We start from the raw sequence: 11,877 nt of genomic DNA, 5'->3' as shown, positions 1-11,877 counted from the left end.
GGGGAGAGAAACATCAATGATGAGAGAATCATTGATCAGCTGCCTCCTGCACGCCCCCTACTGGAGATCGAGCTCACAGCCTAGCTAGGCATGTGCCCTTGACTGGAATTGAACCTGGAACCCTTCAGTCTGTAGGCTGATGCTCTATCCACTAGCCAAACCAGCTAGCCCCTCCCCACCCCCTTCCTTTTTTTGAGAAAGCCAGTAGTGGTTCCCAAGGCTGTGTTTGGAAAACTGTGCTCTAGAGTGAAGGGTAGGGTAGAAGGACTGTGGAATCCTATGTTCTGTGATATCCCTGGGCTCCAGTGTACTGTGGTCATTTTCAATCTTGGAGAGGCCTTGATCTGGATGAGACAACTTAAGGGGCCAGTTTTATCACATACTGGGCCCAGTGATGATAACCCCAAGGGACCATCCTGTGTGTCCAACAGGAAATTGGATAGATAAGTACAGTTTGTCTAGTTGTCACTTTCCAATGGATGCCCATGAGGACAAAAAAGGGCTCTGTGGACTGTAGGTGAGGTGGGGGCAGAGGTCCTGGACAGACACCTAGTTCATCAGTCAACTGGCCTGGTGGATCTGCTCTGGCCTCACTGCTGAAAGATTCTGTATGAGGAGGTAAGTAGGATCCTTCTGTACCCAGTTGGTCTCCAGGACCCTGCTTCTGCCCCAAGCAGGTCAGTTTGCCAACTTGAGGGCAGAAATCCAGGTCCAGGTCCAGTTACTAGCTCTGTGACCCATTAAATTTCTTGACCTCTGTGAAAGGATCCCACTCCAGTATTGTTGGGAATATCAAGAAGGTAACTAAACCACAGAAAGGGCAATATCACAGCCAAGATAAGGTAGACAGCTTTATTTTCTAGGTCCTTGTAACTTGGTCATGTTAGCATGTAGAACATCAGTGAAGAAACAAACTGCTCAACAGAATGAAACATGGAGTAGGCACTGCCCACAGAATTCAACAGAGGCCCTCTTGCCCCCTAACAATCCATTTAAGATAAACTGCTCTTAGCTGTCATCCTCTCCCCCCTCACAGGGAGGGGGAAGTCTGCATGATTGGTTAGGATGGCAGGTTATAGGGGTAGAGCAGAGAGTCAATCCCAGAAGGTAATTCCTAAGTCTGCTTTCCATGGCCCCTGGACCCCCTGAAGAAAGGGACAGGTCAGGCCAGCTGGGGGTCCAGGGCAGTGTGGGCACCATGGCCCAGTGAAATGCACGTGGTCCAGGAACCAGTCAGCCAAGGCTGGAGGAGCCAGAGTGGACTCTGCCTCCCAAAGGGGGTCCTGGTCCCCCTCTTCATTCTGCAGGCTGTGCTTCTCTCAGAAGAGGTTGCGCCACTGGGCCCAGCGGGGGTTAGCAGTACACCTGGAGCAGGGGTGCCCCTGAGGAGTCTGTGTCGGTGCCCTGGAAGGATGAGTCGTGGCTGGCTGGGTATCCTGAGGATGAGGAGAGGAGGAGACAGGCTGAGGGGAGGAAGCTCATCCAGGTCCCAGGGGCAGGGAGAAACCCCCTGAGAAGCAGCGGAATGGACTTAAGCCTGGGTTCGTCTGATCCTGGCTGGGCGACCCACTCAGCTCCTTAAACTTTGAGCCCCAACCTTCCTCTGCAAAAGGGTAACCACCCTGCTCCCAAGAGCTTGTGAAGGCCTAGAAGACAGCAGCAGAAATCACAGAGTGCCCTCAGCACCAGGCTGGATGGCCTCCTGCTCTCCACTTTCTTCCCCAGTGCCTGGAGCTTAGAGGCTGGGGTCCCATCACTTCCCGCTTGCCTGTTCTGGGAACCATCCTCCTGCTGCTTCAGGGGCAGGCCCCTGAATCTCTCCCAAGTGAACCCTTTAAGCTAGCTTGTAGGACTGGGATGGCATCTGTGGCTTCTCGGGCTTCTCGTCCCTTTCTGATCCCATCCTCACCCACCCCAGGAGGAAGCTGGGAGAGGGGCATGTGGGGGCTCCTAGGGCACTCCCCTCTCCTCCACACACTCCTCATCAGGTCAGGACCAAACCTGGGGCTCCAAAAGGCCTCAGCTTCCTGGCGATGGCATCTGCAGTCGTCTCCTGGGAGATCTGCACTGTGAGTTCTAAAAAGGGAACATGAGGGGGGCAGTGGTCATTATCACAACTTTTCAACTTCAGTTCCCACTTTTGCCCCCAGCACAAAGGGGCCAATTCACCCCGTGTGCGTGCGTGTGTGTGTGTGTGTGTGTGTGTGTGTGTGTCTGTGTGTAATTTTTAAAAATTGATTTCAGAGAGGAAAGGAGAGGGAGAGATAGAAACATCAATGATGAGAGAGAATCATTGATCAGCTGCCTCCTGCATGCCCCACAATGGGGATCTAGCCCACAATCTGGGCATGTGCCTTGACCGAGAATCGAACCATGTCTTGGTTTATAAGTTGATGCTCAACCACTGAGCTACTCTAGCCAGACTAGAGAAACTGTTTAAAACGAAGACAGAAAATGTGTGTTTGTGCATGTGCTCATGGGTACGCACAGTGGTGGGTGTATTGGTTAGGCCTGGACAGGTCAGAGGTCCAAATTCATAAGGGTTCCTGAGTCTTGTTAACCCTGCAAGACCTGGAAGCTACTCTGACAGTTGGTAGCAAGGGATAGAAGGAGCCTGTTAGGGGATGCAGACGAGTTGAGAAAAAGGAGGAAGAGGAGGAGGAAGAGCAGGGATTGGTTGAGGGGTGGACCCATAGTGGGCCAAAGACCCTAGTGTTGCCCTCCCTTGGCCAGAACCTCCTCCATTCTGCCCTTCAGCCCTAGGGGGCCCCACATACCATCCTGGCTGAGCCCAGAGCCCACCATGGTCTCATGGCCACTGTCAGGGGCCATGGCAGCAGGGGCAGCAGCCCGGGTTGAGCGCCCCTCTGTGGTCTGCGGGCGGGTACGGCTCTTTCGGGTACTGATGCGAATGATGCCGCGTACCAGGCGACCCTCAGCATCCTGCTCATCCAGGTGGTAATCCTGGGTGATGCTGTTGATAAGGTCTGAGATCTTACTGGTCTTCTCCAGGAACACAGTGTCTGACGTGCACTTGGCCAGCTCGTCAATCTGGTGTACACTGAACAACTCTGTCAGCTTCTTGAAGATAAGCACATCGATCTCTCGGCTCGACAGGGAGCCACTGCCTATCTCAGGTAGGTCCAGGTCCGACTCATGGAAAGAGTAGTACTCCTCAGAGCCCCGGGGGCTGCTGGCAAAGGTGCTCGGCAGGCTGTGCCGCATGGGTGGGGGTTCGGTCAGTGGCTCCTTGCAGCAGGAGTCCGCATCAGGGGCCGGGGCAGTGTTACTGCGATAGGGGTATACAGGGATGCCTTTGAGCTTGACATCAGGGTAGCTGAAGCTGCTACCCATGGTTGACTTGAGCCGCTGGCCATCCCGCCGGCTGGGGGGTGCACGGTCGGGACTGGGGGGCACTCCATTGTGCTCCTTCGCCCAGTTGGCTTCGGCAGCCCCATCAGGGGAGTCCCCGGTGGACAAACAAGGGCTGCAGCCCCGTACACAGGCTCCACAGCGCTGGAGGCAATCCCGGCAGCGGCGGAAGCAGAAGGCAGCCAGGCACCAGTCCCACACCCAAGGTCGCCAAAGCAGGCAGCATGCTGGGGGCTCAGCAGCAGGCTCAGCAGAGCCGGAGATGAAGGTAAGGCTCTCGGGCCCATGGTGGCCAGGATCCTTGGGGTCTGGCCTCCTAGTGCGGCGGCTTGGTGGGGGCTGAGATGGCTCATCATAGGTCTCCAAACATAGCTCTGTTGGCCGCTCCCAGGGTCCCAAGCGTGGGGGCCCAGATGATGGGCGGGGGTGTCCAGGGCGGGGCATGGCTCATTACATGGTTTGCTGTAGCCAGACACCTGTGGGGAGAGACCAGGAAGGAGTCAGGATCAGAGATGAGGGGCAAGCTCCTACGCTGATGTGAGGAGCTTTAGATTTCTGGTTTCTGAGAGGCCTGTGATGTGGACAGACCCAAGTGTGCCTACAGACCCTCTAGTGTTCCCTTCCTCCCCAAGGAGCAAGTTCTCTCTCTGTTCTAACCTACATGTCCAAATCTCCTGGGACTTCAAATCCATTAGAATGACCACAACTGGGGGGAAAAATACACACACACACACACACACACATACACACACACACACACACACACAATAAAACAGAAAGTGACAAGCATTGGAGAGAATGTAGAGAAATTAGATTCATTCGTTCACTCAATTAACAAATATTGTGCATTGCTGGTGGGAATGCAGAATGACGCAGCTGCTGTGGAAAAGTCTGGTGGTCCCTAAAAAAAGTAAACATAGAATTATGATATGATCCAGCAATTCCACTTCTGGGTATATACAAAAGGACTGAAAACAGGGACTTAAACATATATGTATACACAAATGTTCACAGCAGCATTGTTCACAATAAGCAAAAGTTTGAAACAACCCAAAGGTCCCTTGATGGATGAATGAATAAAATAAAACGTGATGTACACACACAATGAAATATTGTTCAGCTCTGAAAAGGAATGAAATTTTGATACATGCTACAATACAAATGAACCTTGAGACATTGTGCTAAGTGAAATAAACCTGACATAACAGAACAAATATGAAATATCTAGAATAGTAACATAGAGACAGAAAGGAGAATGGTGGCTGCCAGGGACTAGGGGCATGGCAAATGGGGAGTTAGTGTTTAATTGGTAGAGTTTCAGTTTGGGAAGATGAAAAAGTTCTGGAGATGGATGGTGGTGATGGTTACACAACATTATGACTGTGTTTAATGCCACAGGAATCTATATAATAAAAGCCTAAGTGGCCGTTATGGCAGAATGACCAGAACAACAGATTGATGTGCACTGACCACCAGGGGGCAGATGCTCAATGCAGGAGTTGCCCCCTGGTGGTGAGTGCACCCCCACAAAGGGAGTGCTGCTCAGCCAGAAGCTGGGCTCACAGCTGGCGAGCGCAGTGGTGGTGGTGGAGCCTCTCCCACCTCCGAGGCAGCACTAAGGAGCAGCGAGCAGGTGGGCAGTAAGAAGCGAGGGGTCCCGGACATCCCCCAAGGGCTCCTGGACTACGAGAGAGTGCAGGCCGGGCTGAGGGGACGCCCCCCCACCCCAGTGCATGAATTTTGTGCACCAGGCCTCTAGTACAGTGATGGCGAACCTTTTGAGCTCGGCGTGTCAGCATTTTGAAAAACCCTAACTTAACTCTGGTGCTGTGTCACATATAGAAATTTTTTGATCTTTGCAACCATAGTAAAACAAAGACTTATATTTTTGATATTTATTTTATACATTTAAATGCCATTTAACAAAGAAAAATCAACCAAAAAAATGAGTTTGCATGTCACCTCTGACACACGTGTCATAAGTTCGCCATTCACTGCTCTAGTATATGATAAAGATTTTTTAAAATGTTAAAATGCAGAACAACAAAAAAAAGGAAAACATAACAAAAAGAAGCAAACAAACGAACAAAACACACACACTAAAAAAAAAAATGGTAAATTTTATGTTATGGATATTTTACCAGATAAAAAGAATAATTTCCTGAGATCTTGTTGTCTGGGGAATGGTCTCCTCAGTTTATTCCCACTGTTGGTAAGCCCACCCAGCACAGCCTCTGAGGCTGCTCAACAAATGTGACTTGCTACAGAACCTGATCATTACCATCTTCTCAATCTTACTCTCTTCCTTCAAATCAGAGGTGGGAATATAACAAGTACCCCATCAATATTTTAGTCTGGCTCAGATTTGCTCTTCTAGAAACATTTAACACCAAGCAGTTTTGCTTTCTTTGATTAGACAAGGAAGCCGAGCCACAAAATACATCTTTCCCTTTATGACTTGGTTGCTATGACAAGCTCAGAGCTGATTCACTCATTTCATAAATACTGAGCCTGGCCCTTTTAGGAACTGTAGAACCAAAGATGAATGAACTTTAGACCCTGTTCTTGTAATTTACACATGGTTTTGTAACATGTAGTTTATTATTGTGTGGTTGTTGTTGTTTTTTATTTTTGGGGGGGGAGGGGGAGTATGTAGTTTAGATGAGGCATTATGGGAGTAAATAACTCTGCTGGAGGGATTCAGGGAAACATTATGTACTGATATATTTGGGAGAGTCCTTGATCACATGTAGGGGTTTGCAGGACAGTAATTTCCCTTAGCCTGGATTTTCTAAAATATTGGTCCCTTATCTTTTTAACCCTGATTTAATGGCACTAGGGATTCTATAACTGGTGATGTGGGAGAAGAACTAGGTATCTGGATACCTGTGTTCTAGTCCTAGTTCTGGCTCTAATAAAACAATGTGCTTTGGGCAAATCAATACCATCTCCCTAAACAAAACTACCATCATCTCTCACCCAGATACTTTCAAGACCCCCTCCCCCCCATTCTGGCCACCTCCATTCCTTTCTACTTACTGCAGCTAGTGAGAACTTAAAAACCCACAAATCTGGAGAAACTTGGCAAATATCACTTTAATCAAATGATCAAAGTTAATATCACCAATAATGGGATGTACTGACATGTGCCTCTTGATACTACACACTAAGGATACAGAATCAGTTTTGAAGTATTCCTGCCAAAAATAATCATGAGGAAACATCAGACAAGCCCAAGTTGAAGGACATGACAATTAAGCACAATGTGTGATCCTGGATTGGAACCTGGATCAAGAGGAAAAATTGGAAATTGGATAATGTGGATAACTGGTGAAATTTAAAAGTTGGCTTTATATTATTTAATAGTATTGTGTCAATGTTAAAAGATATGTCAGTGTTAAATAGATTCCCTGAATCTATAGTTACATAAGATAATGTTCTTATTCTTAGGAAAGATATACTGAAGCATTTAGGGATAAAGGAGCATGATGTCTGGAACATCTCAAAAGGTTTCCCCTAAAAACAGAGAAAGAAAAGGAGGGAGGGATTGTTAGCCATAGTGACTGGGGAGGATACAGGAGTTCCTTAACTATTCCTACAACTCTTCAACCTACTCTGCTGTCCCTACTCAGCACTCCAAGAACTCTCCAGAACCCCACGTTTCTCTCCCCACAGCCTTCTGCTGGGCTGTCAGCTGAGTTGGCCTTGAACCCATTGTTTGAAGATAAGCCTATAACAGGGGTGGGCAAACTTTTTGACTCGAGGGCCACAATGGGTTCTTAAACTGGACCGGAGGGCCGGAACAAAAGCATGGATGGAGTGTTTGTGTGAACTAATATAAATTCAAAGTAAACATCATTACGTAAAAGGGTACGGTCTTTTTTTTTGTTTTGTTTTATTCATTTCAAAAGGGCCGGATCCGGCCTGTGGGCCGTAGTTTGCCCACGGCTGGCCTATAAGAACCTGAGGGACAAGGACCATGTCTAATTCCTTTCTGCCTCTGTGTCTGAAACAGGTTTGGGCACAGTAAGTGCATTTTGTGTGACCTCAGGGTAGAACAAGGACCACTGGGTGGAAATCGAAAGGACTTGGGCTCTAGACTGATCAGAATGGAGGTGGCAGTGTCTGGATGGGTGTGTGTGTGAAATCCCCTCTCCAAAATGTACAAACTGAAATTGTAATAGTCCCTCACAGCCCAGAGAGGCAAGGCAAATGGTTAAAACCTTTGCCTTGGCTTGAACAATGTGGGGGTGGGGGTGGATTCATTCATTCACTCAATTAACAAATATTAACTGAGGTCCTACTGTGTCAGACACTGTTCTAAATTCTGTGGACACTGATAAAACAGACAAAATTTCCTACCTCAGGAGTTTGCATTCTAGTGATTTAATTATTGATGGCTTACATTGTCCTAAGTCAGTGGTTCTCAACCTGTGGGTCGCGACCCCTTTGGGGGTCGCCTAAGACCATTGGAAAACACATATATAATTACATATTGTTTTTGTGATTAATCACTATACTTTAATTAGTTCAATTTGTAACAATGAAAATACATTCTGCATATCAGATATTTACGTTACGATTCATTATAGTAGCAAAATTACAGTTATGAAGTAGCAACGAAAATAATTTTATGGTTGGGGGTCACCACAACATGAGGAACTGTATTAAATGGTCGCGGCATTAGGAAGGTTGAGAACCACTGTTCTAAGTGTTTAAATATATTAAACTAATTATCACAACCCTACTTGTAGATATTATTATTGTTGTTGTTATTACTATACTGAGGCACAGAGAGGCTAAATAAGTTGTCCAAAGCCATTTGTACCCAACCTGCCTGATCCATACTCTCATTCACCACTGCATCACATCTATTACTTGGGAGAAAAGGGGCAGTCAAGTGTCCAGCTGCCAGCTCCATTAGACAAGCCTGTGCCTGAGGAGCGTCCACAGAGGGAGCCTGACTCTTTCAGGCTCAGACCTTGGATGAGGAGAGGGTGAATGTACGAACACTGTTTCAGCCACATTGAACTCTGGGGTACCTGGGGTTTATAAGAACAAGAGGTGACTGATGACAGTCTGGGTCACTATCTCTTCCACCTCCGAGGCTTTAGGATTTGCCACTAATCATTAAATTCATCCAACAAATTTTTACTGAGCACTTACTATGTGCCCAGCGCTGTGGTAAATGCTGGGAAACAGCAGGGAATGGGCCAGAAACAGGCTTCAGCCCAAGAGGATTACATCACAAATGAGCCTAATTTAACATTCACAATTGCCCTGTAAATATTGTATTTCTACTTTACAGATGAGGAGTCTGAAGCCCAGAGAGCTGAGGTGACTTGTCCAGAGATACCTAGCTGGAAAAAGATAGAGCTGGATTTGTACTGTGGTCCGCCAGACTCCAGAGCCCCTGTGTTTTGCTCTGTGCCACACATCTCGAATGGGAGTGGGATGGAGGGAAGGGGAGCAAAATCTGAGGTAAAGACAATGACTAGTGTCGTCCCCCCCCCCCCTCCCGCTGCCCCGAACCCTTCTGAAGTCAAGTTCAGCCCATTTCATCTAGGCTCTATTTTCCCCTCAATGCTGCTGCCCCCACCTCCAAATCCTAGGAACACTTGTCATTTGATTTTGTGAGGGGAGAGCCCCTGCTTCTGTAGAAGTCCAGCACAAGATCTAGGCTGTTTCCTCATCTTTTTATTATTATTGATTGATTGATTTTATTTTTTTGAAATGTATTTTATTGATATTTTACAGAGAGGAAGGGAGATGGAGAAGGATAGAGAGTTAGAAACATCGATCAGCTGCCTCCTGCACACCCCCTACCAGGGATGTGCCCGCAACCAAGTTACATGCCCTTGACTGGAATCGAACCCTCGACCCTTCAGTCCACAGGCCGACGCTCTATCCACTGAGCAAAACCGGCCAGGGCTATTGCTTGATTTTAGAGAGAGGAAGAGGAAGAGAGAGAGAGGAAAAATGATTTGAGAAACATCGATGTTGTTGCACTTACTTATGCATTCATTGGTTGCTTGTATGTGCCATGACCGGGGATCGAACCCAGCAACCTTGGCATATCCGGAGGACACTAACCAACTGGCCAGCAGTTTCCTCATCTTTAACGGGCAAGATGAGTATCTTCAAGCACCAGATGAGGTTTAAATGAGATACTGCATGCAGGGGCTTTAGCACCTGGGTCCCTGGGCGCCCCAGGGCACTGCGGAGATTTCCTCAGGGTCAGAGGCTCCCAGACCCACCCTCCCCACACTTCTTATTGATGCGCTTCCCCACCTCCTTAGTCCTGGGAACAGACACACTCCGGGTCTGTCTCCCTACCGACTCCCTCCTCCAAGGTCCCAGGACAGGCGTGCGCAGCCAAGTCTTGCACACCGGGCCGGGAGGGACACCCAATCCTACTCAGGAAACAGCCGTCGGTTCTCGCGCCCGGCGTCCCTGCACCTTGGGTCTCCCGCTCCAAAGGCTCAGCCGGCGACTCCCGCATCCGCGAGCACCTGGTCCCGGGCGAGGAAGAACCAGACCCCGACGCTGCCCCTCGAACTATCGCAGCCCCTACATCAGCAGTGCCCTGGGGGCGAGCACCACCCGCTCCAGCTGCAGAGGCCTCCGCCCGGCGGACCCAGCCTCCCTCCGCCCTGACACGTCCTCAGGGTGTGTACGCCCCGGCCCCAAGCCAGCGCAGCCCTAAGGGCGAGTACGCCCCCGGGCCCCACTCAGCCGTCTGGGCCCCGGGTTGTGCTCAGGCCGCTCCCCGGCCCGGCCCGCGCACCCCGGAAGTGGGAGGGTGGTCCCCGAGAACCCGGCCCGGGACCCTCCCCGGCCCGCGCGCAGCCTCCGAGGTCCCTACACACTGGTGCCTCCCCGGTTCGCGCCCCCTCGGGCCCGCGCGGGGCTTACCTGTCCCGCCAGGTGAGCGCCTCCGGCTCGGCCCCTTCCCCCGCCCCCTTCCACCCCCCCACCCGCCGCTCACCTGGGGTGCAGGTAAGCGTCTCGCGGGAGCGCTGCACGGGCCGCCGCTGGGGACACACTTCCTGCCTCCGCGAAGCGCCGCCGCCGCCGCCGCCGCCGCTGCTCACCTGGGCCAAGGCCCCGCCCCGGGCACTAGGCTGGCACCGAGGCCGGGCTAGGGCGCTGAGCCCGCGGACTCTGAGAGCTGTGTTCCGCCTAGTGCGGTAAGTGAGGCCTAGGGGTAGAGTGGACAGACGCTGGGGCCCCTTCTTCTCTGCTGTGGGAGGCGGTCCTAGCATCTCTGAGTCCCAGCATTGCCTGCCGGGCCTTACAAGCTCAGCCCAGCCCAGCCCAGCCCAGCGGCTCGGTGGTTGAGTGTGGACCTATGAGCCAGGAGGTCAGGGTTGATTCCTGGTCAGGGCACATTCCTGGGTTGCAGGCTCGACCCCCATGGGGACGTGCAGGAGACAGCCAATCAATGATTCTCTCATTGATGTTTCTATCTCTCCCTCTCGGAATATCAATAAAAATAAATAAATAAATATATATATATATATATACTTTTTTTTTCTGAACCCAGAAAAAGACAGATGCTCATATATTATTAGCTACAACTGTGCCAGGCTCCATTTTAAGTGCATCTCATGTTTTATTTTTTCCAACTTATATGCACTATTATTAAAACTCACTTTTCAGGTGAGAAACAGGCAGGTTAAATGCATCTAAGATCACACTGACAGTTAAATGGCAGAGACTCAGGATTTGAACATTCTGGCTCCTGAGAATACATGATTCACAGTAACTGCCCTCTGAAGTAAGTCCAATATTACCATACTAGATCCCCACCCAATTTTCTGGAAGCAAATAGTGACCCACTTATTCTCATAGCACCCAGTTTTATGTGCAGAATAATATATATCTATGTCACTAGAACTGTTAGGTGGCATGTTCACTCTTAATGGAGTTGTGATAGAACTACCTGCTTACTGTTAATCTAGAAGTTACTAGAGCAATCACAGCTCCAAAAACTTTAAAACTACACCCCTCCTAAGCTTGTTAATATTAATAATTTACTTATGAGACCAGTGTTTCTGATCTTTTCCCCTCCAAGACCTAGCAATTATCATTTTATGTGCCTCAGGCATGAAACATCTCTGGCCACCGACCCAGGCATCAAGCTAGGATGAACTAAGGACTGTACATCTGCTTTGCCCCTGACTGATATAAGAACAATACCATCAGTCAGGTGTCTCCTTGCCCATTGCCAGGGGGTAAAAAATATATTTTTTAAAAAGATCTAAAAATGATGAAAAAGCAATATGGCTGGATCATGGTGATATAATATTGAGTGAAAAAAATGCAAGTCCCAAAAGAGTGCATACAGAATGGTATTCTTTTTATAAAGTTCAACTACAACTAAACTATTATGTTTAGATATAATTTTGGGTTGAATCATATGAAATCACTGTTTTTGATATGTTTTGACCTAAAAAAAAAAAGACAAATTCATAAGGGTAAGCATAACTTATATATGAAAAA

At 49.0% G+C, this 11,877-nt stretch overlaps 1 protein-coding gene and 1 pseudogene across 2 annotated transcripts; both read right to left on the bottom strand.

The window, feature by feature from the left end:
• Window positions 1–838: 838 nt before the first annotated feature.
• Window positions 839–10,607, bottom strand: KDF1 (keratinocyte differentiation factor 1). Of its 2 annotated transcripts, none has more exons than XM_059690656.1 (4): window positions 10,361–10,607; window positions 2,778–3,848; window positions 2,002–2,076; window positions 839–1,436 (listed from the first exon to the last, which is right to left on the bottom strand). In XM_059690656.1, the coding sequence occupies exons 2-4, from the start codon at window positions 3,814–3,816 to the stop codon at window positions 1,354–1,356; spliced, it is 1,197 nt and encodes a 398-aa protein (XP_059546639.1). In that variant the 5' UTR covers window positions 3,817–3,848; window positions 10,361–10,607; the 3' UTR covers window positions 839–1,353. The 2 variants fall into 2 exon arrangements, with proteins under 2 accessions (XP_059546639.1, XP_059546640.1); XM_059690657.1 differs by lacking the exon at window positions 10,361–10,607 and adding an exon at window positions 10,288–10,341.
• Window positions 10,608–11,466: 859 nt separating this feature from the next.
• On the bottom strand, window positions 11,467–11,611 carry LOC132232230 (small nucleolar RNA SNORA48; annotated as a pseudogene).
• Between the last annotated feature and the right edge of the window lie 266 nt (window positions 11,612–11,877).

The sequence above is a fragment of the Myotis daubentonii genome, chromosome 3, assembly GCF_963259705.1.
Source record: "Myotis daubentonii chromosome 3, mMyoDau2.1, whole genome shotgun sequence".
Taxonomy (NCBI): domain Eukaryota; kingdom Metazoa; phylum Chordata; class Mammalia; order Chiroptera; family Vespertilionidae; genus Myotis; species Myotis daubentonii.
The sequence above is the reverse complement of the archived record's forward strand: the minus strand, read 5'-3'. Positions and strand labels throughout refer to the sequence as shown.

What these genes read in the sequence shown, in the direction of transcription:
- KDF1 (XM_059690656.1), bottom strand. Translation starts at nt 3,816, where the DNA reads ATGCCCCGCCCTGGACACCCCCGCCCATCATCTGGGCCCCCACGCTTG. An exon ending in CTCTGGGCTCAGCCAGGATG is followed by an intron (nt 2,077 to 2,777) that starts GTATGTGGGGCC and finishes TTCCCTTTTTAG; the next exon opens with AACTCACAGTGCAGATCTCC. An exon ending in GAGGCCTTTTGGAGCCCCAG is followed by an intron (nt 1,437 to 2,001) that starts GTTTGGTCCTGA and finishes CCTCATCCTCAG; the next exon opens with GATACCCAGCCAGCCACGAC.